We start from the raw sequence: 23,420 nt of genomic DNA, 5'->3' as shown, positions 1-23,420 counted from the left end.
TCAGTAGAACAGCATTTATTTATATTTTATTGACGAAATCCTTTAAAGTCGTTACTTTTCAAATGAATTCAATCCTAAGCATCATTGGTGTTTCTTAAGGTTAGGGTTTTGGACATGTGTGAGCCTCACATTTCAAGGGTCAAATCAGGTTGCACATTCACTCTTTACAGTCTTAAAGTGTGTGTCCATATGTCTTGGACTCTGAGCGTTTCAACCCATGAGATTTCATTTGGCAAACGAAACATCTCTGAAATGTGCCATTTTTCTCTTATTGCTATGTTTTCTTGGAGATGCAGTGAAATCCCAGCTTTATGGGAATGATAATGGCTCTCATGATGCACTTCATGCACTCGTTCACCGCCCTGCTGAATGAATCAGTCCCACAGGCCAAAAACAGGTGTGTGTGTGTGTGTGTGTGTGTTCAGAATAAACTAAATAAACCGTGACCAGAAAAAACATTCCAAATGTTCTGAAACTGGGCTACACGTAACACAAAACTACTAGGATTTGTGGAAAGTCAGAGGGATACACCATGAATTCTCCAGGGGCTCGGAGACGCAGTCATAATATTGACTCAGCCGAGTCGATCATCCACAGAGTCTAAACAATACTAACCACTGCAACATGCATGTCTGTGATAGACAGCTATGGCATGAGGCTCTAAAGGCACTCACACATATGTCCTCAAAACCAAATGATCTGAGTTGCTATACTCTTACTGTAAGTTTGTCATTTGTGTCTATTTTTTGTTTCTCCTAAAATCTGAGAAATCGTTAAAACATTATTTATCTTGAAAGAGCAGCAGTTGCGTTCTTCTGAGTTCTACCAAAAATAATTATTTAAAATCATTTAAAATTGTAAACGTTTTTGAACAGGTACTATAGCAATGCCATGTTTTTGAGCATGTATAAAGATAATAATATAATATTCATTGAAGTATCTTGGATCAACATTGAAATACTATGCTACGGTATGTGAATATTAAATCATTGACTATTAAATATACCATGATATATGAATGATCAAATATTACAAATATTATAATTCTTCGAAATACTAAAATATCATTTAAAGGAAATAAAATAAATGTACCATATTAGTACCATGGTATATAAATCATTCAGTAAATAGATAACAAAATATTACAATTCTTTATAATATATATATATATATATATATATATATATATATATATATATATATATATATATATATGTTTCAAATAATGCTTGTGAAAATAAAATGTCAAAATATGGATGACAATACACTGTAAAAAAAAAAAGTTGAGCCAACTTAAAATTTTAAGGCAACAAACTTCAGCAGATTTTTGAGTTTTCTCAACTTGTTTTAAGTTTATACAACAAAAATTTGAGAATCTCCCACAAAAACAAGTTGAGCAAACTCAAAAATCTGCTGAAGCTGGTAAAAAATGTTTTTTTAAGTTCGCTCAACTTTTTATTTTTTTACAGTGTATGGACAACATGCTTATTTTGACCTGTTCAAATATTCAAATATATATGGGCTAAAAGAAAAAGTGATCATACTAAAATTAGTTATATTTTAATTGATTAAAAAAAAAAAAAAAAAAAAAACCTAAACAGGACACACTGTAATATATACATTGTGTGTGTGTGTGTGTGTGTGTGTGTATATATATATATATATATATTTTTATTTTTTTTCTTCTTCATTTTACTGCCAAAATACTTTTTACACAAGCAAATAAGATATTTAATTCATCTCTGTCTTTTGTGGGCCCGTCCTCTCTTTCTCTCTCCTCCTCACAGCACAAACGTGAGCTTTGGTGTCAGGGGGCATTATAAAAACAAAAACTGAACTGCTTAATACAGAAGCCATGTGTGTGTTGCTGGACTTCCAGAGTTCCTGCAGGTTTTGGTAGGACTTCAAACAGGATATATAGGACTTCCATCTCATGTAAAGGACTTCAAACTACAATATAGCGCTTCAAAACCAGCCGTACATCCTCTGGAGGGCAGGAAGAATGTATATGGATCTAATGACTAATGCAGAGCGGGTCAGAGATAGGTAGTTTTGATTATCTGTAACTGCTCTGATTTAAAACAAAAGTTGAACAGGAATGGAGTCAACAGAGTTCAGTGCTGAGTTTTTCACAAGGACCGTAAACCAAACAGTAAACAATCTTAAATTTCAGTTTATTGTGCAATGAAATGCACCACGTTACTAAAATACTTTCTCCCATCCACGTTTAACATGTAGATGACAATAGCTCTGCTTTCAAGATCATTCACTGTCTAAACGTTTGCAGTCAGTAAGATTTTTTTGAAAGAAATTAATACTTTTATCCAACAAAGATGCATTATATTGATCAAAAGTCACAGTAAAGACATTTTAAAAACCCTTGTGAAAAAAAATGCATCAATTTCCACAAAAATGTTACGTAGCACAACTCTTTTCAACATTAATAATAATAAATGTTTCTTGAGCAGCAAATCAGCATATTAGAATGATTTCCGAAGGATCATGTGACACTGAAGACTGGAGTAATGATGCTGGAAATTCAGCTTTGCATCACAGAAATAAATTACATTTTAAATTTTATTCGAATAGAAAATATGTTATTTTAAATTGTAATAATATTTCACAATATTACTGTATTTACTGCATTTTTGATCAAATAAATGCAGCCTTGGCAAGCATATATTTCTTTAAAAAACATTTTAAAAAATCTTACTGACCACAAACTTTTAAAAAAGTAGTGTTTTTTTTTAATTGCACAAAACATTAGCACATTGTTGTTTTTTTTAATTCATGCATGTTGGAAGTGCATAAATGTGCAATGCTAATCAGTTGCACCTCATTACATTTTCTTTTGGTCACACACATGGCAAAGGATCCTGACTTTAAAAGCAAAAGCACCTCGCATCGTCTTGACATCCTGCACAACAGTAAGAAGACTATCTGTCTGTTATTTTCTGCTTCTCCCATACATTAAACACCTGAGGAGTGAATATATAAAAGTTAATGGAATGTGAGTGTAATTGCACCAGAGACTGAAAGCAAATGTTTGGGAGGAAAGACAACATGAGAACGTAATGAAACGCTGTTGATTGACATAAACATGACCTTACAGGAGGAGCATGCATGCTCAGGCAATGACTGACAGACAGAAGGAGCATTTAGTGCAGGTACTGCATGCATACTTTTGCAAATTATGCATGGGCCTAATAAATCAAAGCTCATTTAAAGTCCAAAACTCTTTCCTGTGCTTTCACCAACAATCGATTCATTCTGCCTCTCCTCTTTTCCCCCTTTGCAACTTTTTGTTCAATTGCCAAGTTAGAATGAGTCATGTTATGTGCTGACACACTGACCTGGTTACAGTTCTTCTCAATTTCCTGCTTTTTATGAGCATCCACTCCGAATTACAGGCTACTATTGGATCGTATTACACGGCTCTCTATTCTGATTGGTCAATCATGGCTTTCTGCAGTTAAATATTGTTGTATGATAATGTTAAATAGATAACTGATTGTTTTCCCACAAAACTCATTTCCAGCTCTCTTTGTTTCTGGATTATAAAATCATTTGAACTCAGATCAATATTTCATGTTCATTTATATGTTTATTTGGTAGAAAGCCATGTAATAATTGGGATAATTTAATGTCAAACGGTCACTATCGGGAAAATATACTCTTTCAGATCTACTCTGCGGATACAGGATACAGTTGGCCCACACACTGATGTTTCATTGTAGAGTCACTCTGAGGGCCAAACACTGAGTACTTTTTGCAAACAAAACAGGGGCCAAAGAGTAAAGAGTCAGGCCAGTCGATGTTGCTCCAGACAGGCATTTGTTCAGTCTGGGACCAGTCTGTTTACGAAAACTTATCACTAGCAGTATTATTATCGTTAACAAATACTAAAAACGAATAAACTTTCTGTTACTGAAATGAAGCTGAAATAAAACAAAAAGGTGAACTAACATTGAACTAAAATTAAATCAAAGCTACATACAAAATTTAAAAAAATAATATATATTTAATAATAATATTTAATATTATAAAATAATATTTAATAATAGTAATATATGTTTAAAAAGCACACAAAATTTATAAAACAAACTAAAATTAAACTGAAGACTGAAAATATAATAATAAAAACCAGTTCAAAATATTAACTAATATAATAGCATATAAATAATTCTAAAATAGCATTGTTTAATAGGGGCTTCTAAAAGAAAGACATATAGATCAATTTAAAACAAATTTCAACATTAATGACATTAATCAATGTTATGTTTACTGTATGCCGATATTAACCAAAAGATGATATCGGATAAAAAAAAGTTTTTTTTTTTCAGTGAAAATGTGCACTGATGAATCGTTCAGATTCAGAATTAAATCAGGAACATGCATTAAGAAAGTAAATAAGGTGAATTTTGATGTAGTGCAGATATTGTCATTGGCTGAATAGTTCACCCCAAAATGAAAATGTACTCACCCTCAGGCCATCTAAGATGTAAATAGTCTGTTTCTTTATCAGAACAGATTTGTTGAAATTTAGCATTGCATGACTTGCTCAGCAGTGGATCCTCTGCAGTGAATGGGTGCCGTCAGAATGAGAGTCCAAACAGCTGATAAAAACATCACAATGATCCACTCCAGTACATAAATTAATGTCTTGTGATGTGAAAAGCTGAGGGTTTGTAAAACTAAATCTGTTCCGATGATGAAACAAACTCATCTACATCTTGACTGGCCTGAGGGTGAGTACATTTTTATTTTTGGATGAATTATTCCTTTAACAGCCAATGACAGCATCGGCACTAATGCAAGTACAGCAAGTGAATTCACGCCAGAAATGAATTGCATGATTCGTAAAAGAACTGACAGATTAAATCAGATATTTCTCACCAGTCCCTCACAGGTGCTGATGGCGGCGGTTCCCTGCACGTTACCATCAGTTACTGTGCCAATAAGGTGGCAGGCACTGCTTCCAGATGTTTGTGACTGCTTTTCTGTTAAACTCCCGTTGTGTTTCTCCAACACATATTCATTGGAGAGCAAATTGTCATTGGTGGTTAGACTGAGAGTGAACTCCTGACCTTTGTAGTTGAGTTTGTAATACACTCGCCTCTCTGCTAAATTCAGGTCCCTCTTATGTCGCCTGTCAGAGAAGTGATGTGATAAAGAGTATGAGACGAAATTTCCATCTCCGTCCACTTTTTCAGGATGATCCACATAAAAATCAGAGTGCTGCTTGATGAAGAGCTCTAGAAATGAAAATAAGACAATTCTCCTTTGAAAACACAACAATCTTTTTTGGAGCTACACAGCTTCTGGGGCTACTTCAGCTTCAGCTTCATTTTAACCATTCAGAGAGAAATGTTACATCTAAACCACCATGAATGATTACCTTTGATCCTTAAACATAATTATATATCATGGTCCTCTTCATGTTAGACAACATAAAACAGTCAAAATGACTGATGAATGTATTGATGCACCAAATAGCCCAGAGTCTAGACATTGTATTACAATGAGCAGCTGTGCAAAGTCTCCCAAAATGCATGCATGGTAGCCTATACAAGATTGAGTGTGATTATATTGAAGTAAAAAAAAGACACATTAAGACTTTGCCTTTGAAATTGAACCATTCATGCATTAAAGGGTTAAATGTGCTTTTATAGAATGTGATTGCATAAAGTTCAGAACTCCATAAACAGAAACATGGACTTTACTGCGGCTGACCGCTCGCCTGAAACGCTTCAGAGGGATTTACCAGCTCCTTCAGTGAATACAACAACCTAAATGTAGTGAATAAGATATGAACAAAACTGTATGGTTCTTTTGCATGGAAACACAAACCTTGTTCTGAGTCTGGAAAGAGGTAGTCCGGTTCAGAGCTCTTGACGTGGCTCGCAGCCAGAAAGAAAACACAATTGAACCGCAAAATCGCAACGCTGACCCGACTTGGCATGTTTCTGCAACGCAAAATTAACGGAGTAAATAAACGCTCTGCTGCATTGACGCTGAAGAACTGGTAAAATCAGTCCTGAGGGGAGTTTCTGGTGAACGCAGGAGACATCTGGGGTCAGAGAGACGGAGAAAGAAAGTGAGCGGAGAATGAAGGAATATGATGTGGAGTGGGAGGAGAGATTCCAGTGACTGACTGTCCTCCCGTTTCCACGCGCAGGAGGAGAGGAGATCATCGCCAGAGTCGAAAAACAACGAGCTGCAGCAGTCAAGGGATGCATTGCACGCGTAAATGGCACTTTGCACAAACGGGGCACAAAATGGCCTGAAAGTCTTTCTTTAATTATTTTTCAAAAATAGACCGTGAAGCTGCTTATCCTTCAGAAAATGTTGATGCAACCCAGAATTTGGGACGTGTCTTAAGTGCGGTCAGCCGGTCATTATAACCTGCTGACTGTACACAATCCCGCTTTACTGCACTGCTACTCACCAAATAAATAAATGCGTCAGTATGAAACGATAATTTGATTTTAAGTTAAATATATTTTTACCTGTAACCTGTATTGTATATTTAAAAACCCGGGAAAGTCACGGCGTTCTAAGAATGTTTTTCACGTTCTAGTTCTACTGTGTTTGGAACCAGTGATTCGAAATCAAGCGGCCAGAGTTAAAGGGGTCCTTTTATGCTTTTTCTGTTTTTGAATTTTAGTCTGTGTGTAGTGTGTATGTTTGGGCATAAAAAGGTCTACAAAGTTACAAATCTCAAAGTCAACTCCAAAGGGAGATATTTCGTTTAAAAAAAAAACCCTTTTCAAGAACTACAACAAACGGCTCCTTTGGACTACAAAGTTGTTTTCCTGTATTTGTGACATCACAAAGCGGTTCATTAGAATATCATTAAAATAAGTCCCGCCTACTGAAATTCGAGTGGTTGGCGGGTGGAGAGAACGCTTGGTTGAGCACTGCACGTTTCAAAATCGAAACCTGGTGCAGGTGTTTTTATATCACTGTATTTCTGAAGGAAACCGACTGTCTTCAGAAAATTTTGGATGTCATTTTCATTTCATCTTGCATGTAATGTCTGATAAAGCAGCGTTTGTGAGCGGAGCTCTGTTTTGTGTACAGCGTTACACTCCAACAGCGCCTCCCGCTGGCAGAGAATTAATTTGCATATATATGCCGCCACAAATAGTGTAACTCTGTGGGACTATGGTAAGTAAATTCAACTGTATAACGGTTTCACTGCAATTCATGTTATAATGTTAGAATTAAAGAACAATAAACATAATACATGCACTTATCTGTACATAGTAAATGCAGTTATTTTTAAGCTGTTGTTGACATCCTATCTAAAAGTGATTTAGCCAAAAACAACAACAACAACAATAACGTTACCACTTTAATATGTCTTGCAATATCCGTGCGTGCAAAGGTTCTGCGCGACCCTCTTCTTCAATATTCTCGGGCTCAAATTGATATGGTAATATTGAGAACTTGCTGTTCTGGCAAGGGGCGGGGCAGTACTGAAACGCCTTCTAAGCTGTTCGCCAATCACAACGCACGTGGGACAGCTAACCAATCACAACACATTTCGTTTTTCGAAAGGCGGGCCTTCATCAAACCCGGAACTAATCGAGCCTTTTGTGCCAGGCTGGGGAGAGAGGTGTTGTAAAATTGTAAATTATGTGAAAAAATAATGAGATTTTCGAACCACAAAGCATGAGAGCATGTTCTTCTAGTACACCCCCAAAACAAAATCATTCTAATATAATATCTAATATTTTGACTTTCATGAACTGTAAGCTCTAATCATCAAAATTAAAACAAAACAACTTTTGAAATGTTTTACTTTACATGTAATGAATCTAGAATAAATAAAAGTTTCACTTTTTGAAATAAGTTACCAAAATTTTTTTTTGAGATGCACCTGTACGTGCACCTCGTTGTGACAAGCGTCCTATAAGGAAATACCCGATCGCTGGATGGCGCTATTGACCAATTAACCTAGTATTCCAGAGGACCGTGTGACAATAGTTAAAAAACCCACTGATTATAGCAATGCATTTTGCTTTAGCCTACTGTTTGAGAATACTGTGTTATGACGTTATGAAATATCCTAATACAAACGCACGTTATCCTGTTAAACCACACCTTTTTACCAGAACAAAACTATTTGGTACTAGTTCATGTATCTGGTCTTGATATGGTTATGTAATTAAAGACTTCCTAATTTTAGAGAATATTTCGTATCCATATGGACAACACATGCTGCTCCCGCACACAATTACAAAGCCAAAATTGCTCTGTTGTTGCAAGAGATTTAATTTCTGATCAAGAACGCTAAAATGTTTAACTTTATATACCCTTTAATTTACTTTTTTCTTTTTTTCTTCTTCATTAAATACTGTGAAAGACTGGGGTGGGGTGGGGAGAATTCTTTGAATGTTTATTTTATTTTATTTTATTTTTTTTTGCATATATTTTAACCAACCAAGTAGACAGAAGTGTGTCATGCTAAACTTCAAGTAAAACTAGTCTAATTCTTGGATAATTATTATGCATGCAGTTTTATGACTTTGTAGGCTTTGTAAGTTTAGGATTGAAAACATTATTTAAACAGAAATTATAGTACATTTCTGGCATTGTAGATTAAAGACAGATCAAATATCTGTGCATTAGCGCACTGCACAACTTCTCCTCACGATGGCGCAGTTTTCTATTGTTGCTGTTGAACTTTGTTCTACATTATACATGTCTAGGATGTCTTCCAGCATTGCTATTTCCCAATCGCTCTGCGTAAAGGCTTCTGAAGTTCCTTAAACGGACTTTTAAACACCTTAAATTCCAGGCTCCATCATGTTAGGGGTCAGAGGAGTATGACAGCGAGGAACATTCTCTGCTTTCTGTCCTGTAGAGCTGCTGGCATTTCATGAAACCAGGTGAGTTCCAGCTTAAATCATTGAGAAAACAAAAGCTAGTTTTTATTTGGCTGATTTCTTTGTGTCATATATTGCTTCATGACTTAAACTCCATGTTGTCTCAACTGATAGAAGGTTTAAAGTGAAATACACGTTAAGAGTTTATGGTGTGTAAAAGTCAAATGTGTTGTTGTTACAATCAAGTTTTATTATTATTGTAAGTGTCTAAAGGTTTAAAGTGTTTAAAGGTTATTATATTCATTTGATTTAATTTCCCCCCAGTCGTGTAGTGTATGTAGTGGAAGTGGTCTGGTCCGTGTGGTTATGGAGGGGTTTTGGGCTGTGATTTTCCCTGTGCTGAGGGTCTGGTTCACCAGTTTGGTGGTCCTGATCATGCTGCCTGCCATGTTTGGGATCTCACTAGGCATCACTGAGACCTACATGAAGATCCTCATCAAAAGCTTAGAGGTAGGTGAGATGGTAAAAAATTGTTTATTGAAATAAAGCTGAAATAAATTTTTTTTTTTTTAAATCTGAAAAACTTTAAAATTAGAGATAAAAATCAGTTGCCTTAGCAAATAACTGTTGACATACTAAATAACAAATAACTAAAAAGGAAAAAATGTAACCATTTAGAAATATTTAAAAAAATAAAAAATAATAATAAAATGGCAAAAGATAAGCTAAAATGAAATATTAAATATAAAATAATCAAAATGTTAATCAAACTATAAAGTATATAAATAATTATATTTACATATTTACAGGCTTAAAAATAAAGGATATATTATGACCATAACCTTTTTTCATCAAGTTTGATCAAAATGCTGTAACTTCCACCACAAATGAGTCAACTTTCCTTTTTGTCACTTAACAATAATATTAACCAATAGTCAAATAGCTATTTCACATTTTGTCTTGCTCAGTTCTACTTTTTAACACCCAGTTGTCTTCCTATCAGCTCCTAAAAGAAAAAATCAAGTCATGCCCTACATTTTTTTTCATTACAGAAGTAAAATGGGTTAGAGCTGCAAAACGATATATTTTTGTATATATTTAAAAAAAATATGTATTATGTATTTATATGTAAACATTTGAATATAATTTATATATAAATATAAATATTTTACATATAAATCTAACATATTTTTCCTTAATATATACATGTATGTGTGTGTATTTATATATACATAATAAATATACACAGTACACACACATACAGTATGTAAACATAAACTTTTATTTTGAATCGATTAATCGCGACTCATCGTTTTGCAGATCTAGTTACAAAGCTATTCAATTCACTTTGACTTAGCTTCCCACCGTTTCTAATCACTCTGTAGCTGCAAATAGTAGACTTGTAGTAACAAATTTGTAAAAGCATAAATAATTCATGTAGTCTCTCAGTTGATATGAGCTCATAAAACTGCATATATATATATATATATTAATTACACATGATTTAGACATATGGTTTAAAAAGGTCTAAGAAGTACAGCATGACACACTCCAGAACACTATTTGACATGCTGTCTGCCAGGACACTAGGCCATTGCACACCGTCACCAAGGGGAAATGACACAGTTTTGTTGACCAATGAACATTGTGGCATAATAGATGGTATATATTTCTCAAAAAGAAATGTGCTGTGTCATCACATTGTTAAGTGCCCTTTGGTCTTAGTTGTAGTTGATTATGCAAGTTTAAAGCCTAGTGTCAGGAACAAATGGAATCAGACAGTGTGTATTAAGCTTTGCCTGGTGTTTTTGCAGTGGGCAACACACAGAATCCAAAGGGCGAGTAGAGCAGAGGAGATTCTGAAACATTCTGCATCAAATGGTGAGTTTACACACCTACAGTCACAAACACATCTGGATCCAGGTGTTCTCTAATAAAAAAAAGAAAAGGATTTATAGCCCCCGCCCCAATCTAAATTCTGTCACCTTTTACACGTCTCTTCTGCTCACCAAGGCTGCATTTATTTAATTTAAAATTACATTAAAAACCTTAAAATGGTGAAAAATTATTACAGTTTAAAATAAATGTTTTCTATTGTAATATATTTTAAAATATAATAAATTTTTGTGATGCAAAGCTGAATTTTCAGCATCATTACTTCAGTTTTCGGTGTCACATGATCTTTCAGAAATCATTGTAATGTGCAGATTTGCTGCTCAAGAAACATTTCTTATTATTATCCATATTGAAATCAGTTTAGCTTTATATTTGATAAATTTTTTCTGAAATCTTTGATAAATGGATCAATAGAATGGCATTTATTTAAAACAGAAATCTTTTGTAACATTATAAATGCTTTACTGTCACTGTTGATCAATTTAATGCATCCTTGATGAATACAAGTATTAACTTCTTTAAAAATAAAAATTAATGACCGCAAACTTTTAAATGGTAGTAGTCTATAGCGTTTTTCATTTCCATGCTGCTCTGTTCCAGTCCAGTGACTGTCAATCTCCAAAAAGTACAAAAAAACCCCACCATAAATCACCATGAAAGTGGTACATATGCCTTCGCTTTATATTAAGTCATTTGAAGTCATATAACTTTGTGTGAGGAACAGTCATTATTGACAATGTCAAACTTAGAGTGGCAAGTCGATGGATCATTTTTTAAGCTGAATGCAAATGAGATCGCAGATCTTTGACATGTGGAAGATTATCAGTGAATAATGTCTTAAACCTCAGTCCTCTTCACTGTTCAAGGATTACTCAGGATTTCAGTTTTTGCGTTCAACGGAAAAAGAGCTGGACTTTTCTATATGATATAGAAATATAATATCGTTCCTCGGGTTCTTGTAAAAGTAAACAGCATTTTTAGTGGCTGTTTTCCTCTAGATACGATCAGTGCTCTGAGATCTCTCAGCTTATCTGTCTACTCAAGTAATCACACGTTACACAATGACTTTAGAAAAGTGGACTTTAGTCCGTCTTTATCAGTTAACACCCTGCATTAGATTTATAAACGCTCTTTATCAATACCTCACTGATCTTCACTGATTAATCAACATCTTAGCTGATGAATGCATTACTGATTAGACACAGTTATAAAGTGTGTCTCGTTTGAATGTGTTTCTTAAGATGGCACAGAATATGGGCACTGTCTTCTATGTGCTTGCATCACATTAAAGCACTAGTTCACTCAAAACTGAAAAGTCCTTCATCATTTACTAATGTTTACATTATTTTTTTTTTCCATATACTGTAATGGAAGTGATTGGGCATAGTAGACACCTTCAAGCTCAAAAAACACTGTCATTCAAATGTACACTGATTGTTTTTAAAGAAATTAATACTTTTATTCAGCAAGGACTCATTAAATTGATCAAAAGTGACAATAATAACATTTACAATTTCTGTTTTGAATAAATGCAGTTCCTTTGAACTTATTTATAAAAGAAACCTATAATATAAAATGTAAAATGATTTCTGAAGGATCATGTGACACTGAAGACTGGAGTAATGATGCTGAAAATTCAGCTTTGCATCACAGGAATAAATGACATTTGAAAATATATTCAAATACAAAAATATTCAATATGCAATAATTTTTCGCAATATTACTGTATTTTTGATCAAATAAATGCAGCCTTGGTCAGCATCAAAGACTTTCATTATTTCATTATAACTAATAATTAACCAGCACTTTTATCTGTGCGACTCAGGTTTAATTCAGCGGGATGATTCGTCTTTGGAGCAGGAGATCGAGGAGCTGCGTCGGAGCAGGCCAAAGTCAGCCGAGCGTGGAGATTTCACTCTGAGCGACGTCCTGTACTTCACCAGGAAAGGCATTGAGAGCATTGTGGAAGACGATGTCACGCAGAGGTTCACCTCAGAGGAGCTGGTGTCCTGGAACCTCCTCACCCGAACCAACAACAACTTCCAGTACATCTCTCTCAGGCTCACTGTACTGTGGGGAGTTGGCGTGGTCGTGAGATACTGCATACTGCTTCCTCTACGGTAAATATTCCTTAGAATATTGATATTTCATTCTGTAGGGAATCAACACTTTTATTCAGTAGGAATGCATTAAATTGATCAAACGTGACTGTAAAAACATTTTGTTATAATGTTATTTCTATTTCAAATAAATGCTGTTCTAATAAATTCTGTATCCCGGTTTTCACAAAAATATTAAGCAGCACAACCGTTTTCAACATAATGTTGATAATAATAATAATAATAATGTTTCTTGAGCAGCAAATCAGCATATTAGAATGATTTCTGAAGGATCATGTGACACTGAAGACTGCAGTAATGATGCTGAAAATTCAGCTTTGCATCACTGTTCAAATAGACTGTTCAAACAGTTATTTCAAATTCTAATAATATTTAGCAAAATTATTGTTTTTACTGTATCAAATAAATGCAACCTTGGTGAACAGAAGAGACTTCTTTCAAAAACATTTGAACAGTACATTAATATATTGGTGAGATTCATTGCTTTGTTCTTGTCTTGGCAGTATATTATATGAAAAAAGTAATTATTTGGATTCTAAAAATAAAAATGAGTCTAGTAATGTTTTTCTGTCCTGTCCTTCCGTTATTGTCACTGTCTGTAGGATTACACTTACAGCCATAGGGCTGAGCTGGTTGGTGATTGGCACAACGATGGTGGGTTTCCTCCCCAATTTCAGGTAATGCTTTAGTGATGTTATCAGCTTTACAAATGCAAGAATAATTCATGATTGCACACCAATTCCAGTCCGTCTCTTTCTATACTTGAAGAGACCAAGACTGCTGAGCACCAGCATATTATTTTTTGGACACTAGTGCTGGTTGGTCTACACTAGGCTTCCTAACCAAAGCGTTTTCGTTTGCCCACATGTCTAAACCAACAAGACCATCAATAATCAGCAATGACCATGCTACTTAACCAGTTTCTCCCTAATTTTTTCTGGTACCAGCACTAACCATGGGCTGCATTTCCCAAAAGCATCATAAGCCTGAGTAGATTGTAGAAACCATTTGCACCATTGGCTTACTAAGCATCAGCATAATCATCACCATAATCTTCGTTAACTTATTATGTATGAGATATTCTGATGGCAATGTTTTTGCATCTCTGCCGCTTTATATTGTATGTTAAGTACAAAAAATGTTGGTAAAACTTTACAATAAGGTTCGTTAGTTAACAACATTAGTAAACATGAACTAAGAATGAACAATACTTCTACAGCATTTATTAATCTTAGTTAATGTTAATTTCAGTTAATGCACTGTGAACTAACATGAACAAACAATGAACAACTGTATTTTCATTAACTAACATTAACAAAGATTAATAAACAGTGTAATAAATGCATTGTTCATTTTTTGTTCATGTTAGTTAATACATTAACTAATGTTAACAAATGACACATTGTAAAGTGTTTCCGACTTTTTTGTGACAAAGGTCAGAACTCCTGTTATGATGTAGATTTTCCAGGTGCACTCTTGCACACTAATGACAAGCGGGCCCACCGGTGGGCCAGTGACAGTTTTAAGATTGACATCAAAATAGTTTTGTTTTTTTTTGCAAAGGAAAGCACTTTATTTGCAGAATAATTTTGAATCAATGTTGAATGCTAAAAAATGCACTTCATCTCGTAATGTTCAGTCCATTTATTTCTGTGTCCATTAAAGTGTCATTTAATCCTAATCATATTCATTACAATCCTCTGTTGTTTCAGAGTGAAGGGTTGGTTGAGTGACCTGGTCCACTTGATGTGCTACAGGATCTGTGCAAGAGGCCTTTCAGCTACGATTCACTATCACAACAAGTGAGTTCAAGGCTCCATTTAACAACAACAACTGGTCTAATCAAGGAGCAATGATATGGTTTAGACTTGTACAGACACTGTGGCTCTGTTCCAAAACCCAGTGAGCTGTCTTTCTACATAGGCAGTTGCCTTCTGAGGCAGTATCCGAGCTGAGTGGCCAGTTTGAAACACTCAACATAGACAACAACTTTGTGGCTGTCAGCCTTTTTACCAGCAGGGCTTACAAACAAACATCTGTGTTAAATGCGCAAGTTTTGTGTTAAATGAGTCTAATTGTGCAATACTAATTCTTTTTACAGACAGAACAGGCCTAAGAGAGGAGGCATCTGTGTAGCTAATCACACTTCGCCAATTGACGTCGTTATTCTGGCTAATGACGGCTGTTATGCAATGGTGAGTGAGACAGAATTAACTCTTCAGTGCAGTGCTTCTCAAATCTTGGTATTTGCACTTTTTATACAGGTTTGTACAGACTTGTATGCACTTTTATCTTCTCTTTTAATTGTGTGTTGTGCTCAGCAGGTCTGCAGCTTACTTGATATGATTTATACAATACGAGTGAATATGACTTCAATTACAATCTTTTTCACATTACGCAAACAAATAATTTCAGAACATTAGGAATGGCGTATATAAATCTTATGCCATGGTCTGTCTGAATACTCGATTCTGATTGGCTGGCAGGTGTTGATTAAATTTGTTTAACTGCACAGGTAGTTCCAGCTCAGTTTAATCACGTTCCATATTAATGCGCTTCCTATAAACATTGGTAACCATAGTAACATACAGTTACAGTTGAATAGTAATACAGACGAATATAACCGTCATTTTTATTGTTCCGGTCAAATATTGCAGTGCAAATATTATTAACATCTTTAATATGTGAATGCTGGGAAATGACCATGGCATAAACAGGTTAATCAACGGCTAGCTGTGCATTAAACGTTTTGAATGCACTGCGAAGGCAACCACCCGACGCTCAGCGTTGTTCTTCGCCTCCACGTCGTGCATTCAAATTGTTTAATGCACAGCTAGCCGTTGATTATCCCTTACATATAGACTACTTTGATGGTACATTATGTGTGCTTTTTTTTTTATTAAAAGAGAACTATTATGCCCCTTTTTACAATATGTAATATAAGTCTCAGCTGTCCCTAGAATGTGTCTATGAAGTTTCAGCTCAAAATAACCCACAGATAATTTATTATATTATTTTAAGAAAAATGCCTATTTTGAGTGTATGCAACCAGAAACACGCTGTTTTCGTGCATGTCTCTTTAAATGCAAATGAGCTGCTGCTCCCCGCTCATTTTCCAGAATAGGGCAGTGCCATTACTGCTCTTTCCTCAGATACTTTGCTAAAAAAAACAGCTGTTTGGTTTTGATTATCGTGTCTATCACGCTGAAATTATGTGTTTTAAACCATATTAGGTTAAACGTCTGATATAGGGTTTTCTGAGCGCACACATCTGAAGCACACACACAGAAAGCGGCTGTCACACAGCTTGTGAGTACTATACTAAGTTCTCTTTCATGTCTTGTTGCGCTTAAACTGTCAAATACACACAAGTTTATGTTAAAAACACTCATGAGTTACAAAAACAATGGGGCGCCATGGGTGGAAACTTGCAGATTAAGGAGTGTGATATTATTATAAGATCTGCTTTCTACATCACAGGGGAGCGAAATCTGACACACTTGTTTTTTCACAAGCTTGCAGAGAAAGGCTTACAAAACAAAATTTGCTGGGTTGTACTTTATCAAGTTTTCTGGGTTGGTAGATGCCCCGATTATAGCACTTAAGCATGGAAAAAGTCAGAACCTTTACAGTTGCCATTTACCATTGCCAACCTCTAATTCTTGTGTTTAATGGATGAAAATGTCATACAGGTTTGGAGAGAAACAATTAATATTAGAAATCATATTAGAATATTTAAAAAAATTTGTTCTGTATTTTTTTTTTACCAGTGTAATTTTTTTCATTATTCATCATAAAATAAAAAAATAAATAAAAACTGAAGGAAAATGCAGATAATTAATGTTGTTCAGTAATATTAATATTGATACGGATTTAATTTATTTTGGGGATAAGAGCCATATTTGGATACTTTAAAATGTTTTTGTTCTTTTTATTTGTTTTTTGTTTGTTCTTTAAAATTTATTTGGTGTTATTTATCCTATAAAAATATATAGAGCCGAAAAACTAAATATTTTTCAGAAAAATTTGTATACAACTAATTTATTTTTAGATGTTGTAAGAGCCATATTTGAATACTTAAACTGTTTATTTTTCCGGATTTTTTTAAACAAAAATGATCATTTTTCGTTATTCATCGTGTAAAAAATAGAGCCAGTGAAAATACTGAAACTTTGTCTTTCTGTATGTATTTCAATAATATTAATATTCATATGCAATTAATTTATTTATTTTGGAATATTTTAAGAGCCATATTTGAATACTTAAAATATTTTGTTCGGTGTTTCTTTTTCAAAAAACATAATTTATCCAGTATTTATTTCTATATTTTTGTTATTCAACATCAAAAATATATATAAAGCTGAAAGAAAATTGATTAAAAATGAAAGAATTTTTTTTTTTTTTTTTCAATAATAAAATAACTGCTAATATTGTAGGCTACTGTTTTTGTTTCATTTGTAAGTACTAGCTAAATTAATACATGTAAATGATATGGGTTTATTTAATGAATTTTGGCAACACCAAAAACATTAAAAACACCACTGCTAATTCATAACCACTGCTAGTTCCTAAGTTGAAAATAATTGCGCGCAATTAAACAAACCCTTTTTCTGTGAACAGGTAGGACAGGTTCATGGTGGTTTAATGGGAGTCCTCCAGCGTGCCATGGAGCGATCCTGCCCTCATATCTGGTTTGAGAGAGCGGAGATGAGAGACCGCCACCTTGTGACACAAAGGTAAAACAACAATAATGATGTTCTATTATTGTTAATCAAGCAAATCACTACAAAAAATATTTTCAAGATTTTATATTTTTGTAATAAAATATTTTTCATGATTTTTATTTCAATGAATCTTTCTACAGTATAAAGCTGCATATATGCATGCATATATTCCTCTGCATATTTTCTTAGACAAAATACCTCCCTGTTGCATGCTGGGTCATGTCTGTCTGAGTCAGCTTCTATGTGCCTCACAGCACAACAGAAACACGTTTATTTAAAAACAACACACAGTGTTCTGACATGCACTGAGGACTTGAGAATTACATTGCACAGACACACAAATACTTGTCCATCCATAATATAAATCACGTTTCATACATAGTTACAATTTGAAATGTAGGCCGCAGTTTAATATCATTTCATGTGCAGACGATCTCTGCAATACTACATTTTGATTTATTGTCAGTCTGTTTCCTCATGACCGTACTGGTCACACTTTATTTTGGGGACCAGTTCCCACTTTTAACTAACTATTACTACTTTTGCCTTAATAAACTCCTAATTTGCAGCTTATTAATAGTTAGTAAGGTAGCTGTTAAGTTTAGGTATGGGGTAGGATTAAGGGATCTAAAATATGGTCATGCAGAATAAGGCAATAATATGTGCTTTATTAGTACTAATAAACAGCCAATATGCTAATAATATGCATGCTAATAAGCAACTAGTTAATATTTAACATTTTAACATTTCGGTAGTGCCCCAGGCAGCCCTTTTACCATCATGTCAGTACAGCTTCTGTCTACTTGAATGAGAATTTCCAAAACTATTTGCCATTTCAATAACATATTTTAAGTAGCCAATTCAATCTTAGTCAGTTTACAAGGCAGGTTTAACATTGTTCTCTTTGTAACACAAGAAAAATGTTAAAATATTTTTTGGCCTGATTATCATCTGTTTGCCATTCATCACCACTATATTTTATTCTAAAATAAAAAAGAAAATTAATTAAAATATCAAGTTTTCATTATGTATGTTGTTTTTTTCCTTTTTTTGACAAAATCTACAATTTATCTCTTACTTTCTATTAATTTCAGTACTATTCTATATTTGGGTTTTTGCCAGAATATCATCCATTTGCCATTCATCACCATTACGTTTTAATCTAGAATAATAAAGAAAATTCATTAAAATATCAAAGTTTGTAATGTAAGTTTTTTTCCAGAAGAAATCCAGAATTTATCCCTCACTTTCTATTAATTTCAGTACTCTTCTGTCTAAAATAAAATCTAAAGATTAATATAAAAATATTCTATTTTTTAGGTGTAGGGAAATAATGTTTTAAAAACTCATTTTAAAATACTTATTTTTGTCTAAATATAATCCATTTGTCATTCATCACCACTACATTTTAATCTAGAATAATAAAGTAATAATAAAATATCAAGTTTTCATTATGTAGTTTTTTTCCCGAGTAAATCCAGAATTTATCCCTCACTTCCTATTAATTTCTGTTCTATTCTGCCTGTAAATTTAATCTATATAATATATATAATTTCATGTTGTGATTCGTTTACTTCATCAATTTTTCTATCTATTCCTCATACTGCCTTTCATAACATGCTGGTCTATTCATCTTTCTTGTTTTTTCTCCCTTCCCAGGTTGAGAGATCACGCAAATGACAAAACAAAGCTGCCAATACTCATCTTCCCTGAGGGTAAGTGCATAATAACAACGAGAAACACACTGAGATTCTGTTTCAGTCGTATTTCAGGTCCTGCTCTACAGCATTGTTTCTAAAGCTCTATGGTTGAAGTTTAATACTTGCACCTGGTTGCCCCTGCAGGAACGTGCATTAATAATACATCAGTAATGATGTTTAAAAAGGGAAGTTTTGAAATTGGAGGAACTATATACCCCGTGGCTATAAAGGTAAAATATCAGCACTTGTCTTTTATGCACATTACCTGCTGTAAGGAGACAGGGTCATTTTTACTGTTTTTCTTGACTTGAAATATGCATTGTAGTAAGTTGCAATGTGAATGATAATAATGATTCTCTGTTGCGCTGCATTTATTTGATAAAAAATACAGTAGTAATATTTTGAAATATTATTACAATTTAAAATATTTTTTATTTAATTTTAATATAATTATGTAATTTATTCCATGATCCTTCACTCATCATTCTAATATGCTGATTTTCTGCTCAAATTAGTGCTCAGTTATTAATAACAATGATTGTCAATTGTCAGTGTTGATGCTGAATATTTTTCTGGAAACCACATGACTTTTTTGATGAATAGAAAGTTAATTGAACAGCACTTATTTGAATTAGTTTTTTGTTTTTTTTGTAACAATATAAGTGTCTTTACTGTCATTAATAAATAAATAAGTTAAGCAAAACTTTTGAATTGTAGTGTATTGTATAATTTCTATAAAAATATTAATCAGTAAAAACTGTTTTCAGCATTGATTGAATTAGGAAATGTTTCATGAGCAGCAAATCTGAATATTAGAATGATTTCTGAAGGATCATGTGACACTGAAGACTGGAGTAATGATTCTGAAAATTCAGCTTTGCATCACAGGAATAAATTACCTTTTAAAATATTTTCGAATAGAAAACAGTTCTTTGAAATTGTAATAATATTTCACAATATTACTATATTTTTTGATCAAATAAATGCAGTTATGGTGAGCATAAAATACCTATTTTCTGTCAGAAATGTTAAAAAATCTTGATTACGCCAAACTTTATATTATATTTGTAATATAGCCTATCCTTTAAATTATTTTCCATATAAAATTATTCTAAAAATATTTCCTGTGGCATATATTTAATTTGATAAATAATAAAAATAATTATTAAAAATAAATCAAATTAATTAAATAATTATCATTAAATTACTGTTTCACATACAATTTTAAATAAAGCAGTAACATACAGAGTGCCATGTTTTGCTCAACATGTTGCAATGATCTTCATAGTGTGCGTGTGTGTGTGTGTTTGTATATTGACCTACTATGACCCTCATGCAGTGTGTGTGTGTGTGTGTGTGTGTGATGACCTACTATGACCCTCATGCAGTGTGTGTGTGTGTGTGTGTGTGTGTGTGTGTGTGTGTGTCTGTGTGTGTGTGTGTTATATATAGTATGACCCACAGTTTGGAGATGCTTTCTGGAACAGTAGCAAATATAGCATGGTGAGTTATCTGCTGCGGATGATGACGAGCTGGGCCATAGTCTGCAACGTCTGGTATCTGCCTCCAATGGCGCAGAAGGTGAGAGCTCAAGCTGTAAAGTGTAAAATAGCTGTAGCTTTTTGTAGCACGATGTTGATGTGATTGATTATGCCCTCACTGACTAATTTCCTGTGCGCACAGGAAGGAGAGGATGCCGTGCAGTTTGCCAACAGGGTGAAATCAACCATTGCACAACAAGGAGGTTTAGTGGACTTGGCCTGGTGTGTAAAAGAGTTTGTCCTTTAGCTGTCCTGCTACTGATTGAATTTAAGTTAAAGGTTTATTACTGTGTGTCTCACAGGGATGGGGGTCTGAAGAGGGCAAAGGTGAAGGATTCGCTTAAGGAGCAACAGCAGAAGAAGTACAGCCACATGGTGGTGGGGGATGACAGCAGTGACTGAACACAAACACCAATGATTCTCTTTCACCAATCACTGGAAATACGTCAACTTGTTGACAAAAGTACAGGAGAGTCTATTTATACTACTGCTGCTAAAATACATTTGAACCCTATTTATAAATGGGGTATAAATAAAAAGAAATATGCATTGCAAATGCTATAGATCCCAGTTTCATATGGGCTGTCCTGCTTTTCTGTGAAGAGTTGTATTTGCCAGAATATCAATTGGGTAAAAAAGCTTTTGCGTTTATACGATTCAATTTTTGAATAGTTTTTAATTTAAAATGTATAAAAAGGACAAAATTATAAACGCGTGATTGGGGGTAATATTGAGTTCTGGACATGCTAATTTATTTTTCAGAGCAAATAAAATTTTGTGCTTTTTTAACATTTGTTTCTTGTCAGATATGTCTAGTATTGTGAATAATTGCTGAAAAAATATACTTCTTTTTTTAAACTCAGGGTTCCAACAGCCATGAAAACCTGGAAATTAAATTATGGGTTAAATTATGATATTCAGGAAAAAGTGAAATCTTAAGAAGCAATTTCTATAGTCATTAGATCTTTTTCTAGTTTCTATTTTTTTTTTTTTTTTTTAACTTCTGAAGTGAGACAGCTTTGGTTAATGCAATAGAAAATGCAGTAGGGCATGCAGATTTCAATTTTACCATCAATTATCACAAAACATCTTATTAAATAGAGGAAAATATAAAAAAAAAAGAGAAAAAACATACTTTAAATAAACAATAAATTAATGCTGTTTATGCTCAGATCAAAATTACTTTGTGATAGCAATCTCTGCAAAATGTTTTTAATACCTAAATATCACAAATTACTGGAGAATTTTTGCCTTTCTCAAAAGGTGTGGGAACCCTGTAAAATGTCAGTGACCGTATGCTTTAACTACTGCCCATTTGTTTTTTCACTTGTGATCAGGTCTGTCACGTCTATGTATACTTGAGCATACAGTAAAACCGATTACAAGCAAGTAATGACTAACCACACACAACTTATGTTCAATATCTGAAATCTTTTATTTGATCTTGGCAGGCTAAACATTGTTCAGAAAGTGAAGCTGCTGCGTGTTTACTTCACATTTTATTATCTTCACATCTGTTTTAGAGGTGTTGCTGTCTAGCTGTGTTTTACAACACACTAAACTGAACCATTTGCTCAAACTTGTCACACTTTCTCTGTGTGAACAGTCAAAAATGCAAAAGGCATCACAAACACCATATTTCAGTATACAGACTGTGGTCTACACTGAATCTGCTAGTGCTGTTTTAAGTTTATTGCAAACCCTGTTTCACAGAGATTTAGCAAAATGCTCATTTAGTATTTCTTTGAATTGGCCACAATATAGCCTCATACTTTTTTCCATGCCTAATGTTTATTTTCAAACCTGAACTTATGAAGTGACACAGTGTCATCATCAGTTGTCACATAACGTCTTAATAAATAAATAGGGGAAAAAACATATTGCAACTAAACTATGTTAAGGAATAAAATTAATACTGTTAAAAATCAATATGGCATTTAAATTTGCATTTTCTAATGAGTTCAATCCACTGAAATTATTAGGACTGGCAAGTGTTTATCAGTGAGGTAAGTCTTAATGATTTTCTGTATGATAAGCAATGTTATAACATAACGCACGTGGAGGATTTTTTGGATTCTTTGCCTTCGTTATCTTCAGCATCTGCCCCAGTCCTGGGTTTAGTACCTTTTTTTGGACCAGGAACTGCACACACAGAAAAATACAGAAACATTACACACATCTGATCAGTTAAAGTTGGATTTGTAATTTATTTGACTCTCAATGTTTTGGACGTCTTACCTTGTCTGGAACCACCAACACGTCCCTTCCCAGGACCACTGACGTGCGCTTGGTCATTATTTGCATTCTGCATGAAGAAAACATGGTTGTTATAATCTCTCAAATGATTTGCAATACCTATTTTTTTTTTAATGTTATCAGAATAGTTCATCCAAAAATGAAAATGTCTTCATTTATTCTCCCAACATAAAAAAAAACGTTAATAAAAATGCCCAAGAACTCCACTTGACAGTCTCAGTTCCTTTCTACTTTCATTCAATTCAAATAATAACAATTTCATTTATTTCTTAAATGTATGTAAAATACCATCAGAGACTTTTCAAGCATCAATCTTTTCTCTTCTGGAAGGGTTCTGTAATACCTGTGA

The 23,420-nt window shown here is 33.8% G+C and overlaps 2 protein-coding genes across 4 annotated transcripts in view; one reads left to right on the top strand and one right to left on the bottom strand.

The window, feature by feature from the left end:
• Window positions 1–5,979, bottom strand: part of adamts12 (ADAM metallopeptidase with thrombospondin type 1 motif, 12) — a 31,002-nt gene extending 25,023 nt beyond the window's left edge. Inside the window, exons 1-2 of one of the 3 annotated variants that reach the window (XM_058774974.1) lie at window positions 5,851–5,979; window positions 4,897–5,255 (exon numbers count right to left, since the gene is read on the bottom strand). In XM_058774974.1, the coding sequence (XP_058630957.1) occupies window positions 4,897–5,255; window positions 5,851–5,962 (471 nt within the window). In that variant the 5' untranslated portion in view covers window positions 5,963–5,979. Of the gene's footprint in view, window positions 1–2,898; window positions 2,960–4,896; window positions 5,256–5,850 lie in introns of those variants that run through there. The other 2 variants (XM_058774975.1, XM_058774976.1) reach the window with 2 other exon arrangements.
• A 134-nt stretch (window positions 5,980–6,113) lies between these two features.
• Window positions 6,114–21,604, top strand: agpat9l (1-acylglycerol-3-phosphate O-acyltransferase 9, like). The gene is made up of 14 exons (XM_058774980.1): window positions 6,114–6,246; window positions 8,807–8,897; window positions 9,159–9,344; window positions 10,649–10,715; window positions 12,556–12,850; window positions 13,453–13,527; window positions 14,563–14,652; window positions 14,952–15,045; window positions 17,471–17,586; window positions 19,234–19,289; window positions 19,419–19,504; window positions 20,727–20,855; window positions 20,958–21,037; window positions 21,118–21,604. Exons 3-14 carry the CDS (start codon window positions 9,201–9,203, stop codon window positions 21,215–21,217), a joined length of 1,332 nt encoding a protein of 443 aa, XP_058630963.1. The 5' UTR covers window positions 6,114–6,246; window positions 8,807–8,897; window positions 9,159–9,200; the 3' UTR covers window positions 21,218–21,604.
• The last annotated feature ends 1,816 nt before the right edge of the window (window positions 21,605–23,420 follow it).

Source organism: Onychostoma macrolepis, chromosome 05, assembly GCF_012432095.1.
Source record: "Onychostoma macrolepis isolate SWU-2019 chromosome 05, ASM1243209v1, whole genome shotgun sequence".
In the NCBI taxonomy this organism is placed as follows: domain Eukaryota; kingdom Metazoa; phylum Chordata; class Actinopteri; order Cypriniformes; family Cyprinidae; genus Onychostoma; species Onychostoma macrolepis.
This window is presented reverse-complemented; position numbering and strand designations above follow the sequence as displayed.

Excerpts from the sequence above, each read along its gene's own strand:
- agpat9l (XM_058774980.1), top strand. The coding sequence starts at position 9,201 with ATGGAGGGGTTTTGGGCTGTGATTTTCCCTGTGCTGAGGGTCTGGTTC. Across the intron at positions 12,851-13,452 it reads TGCATACTGCTTCCTCTACG|GATTACACTTACAGCCATAG; the intron begins GTAAATATTCCT and ends CACTGTCTGTAG. Across the intron at positions 19,505-20,726 it reads TATACCCCGTGGCTATAAAG|TATGACCCACAGTTTGGAGA; the intron begins GTAAAATATCAG and ends TGTTATATATAG.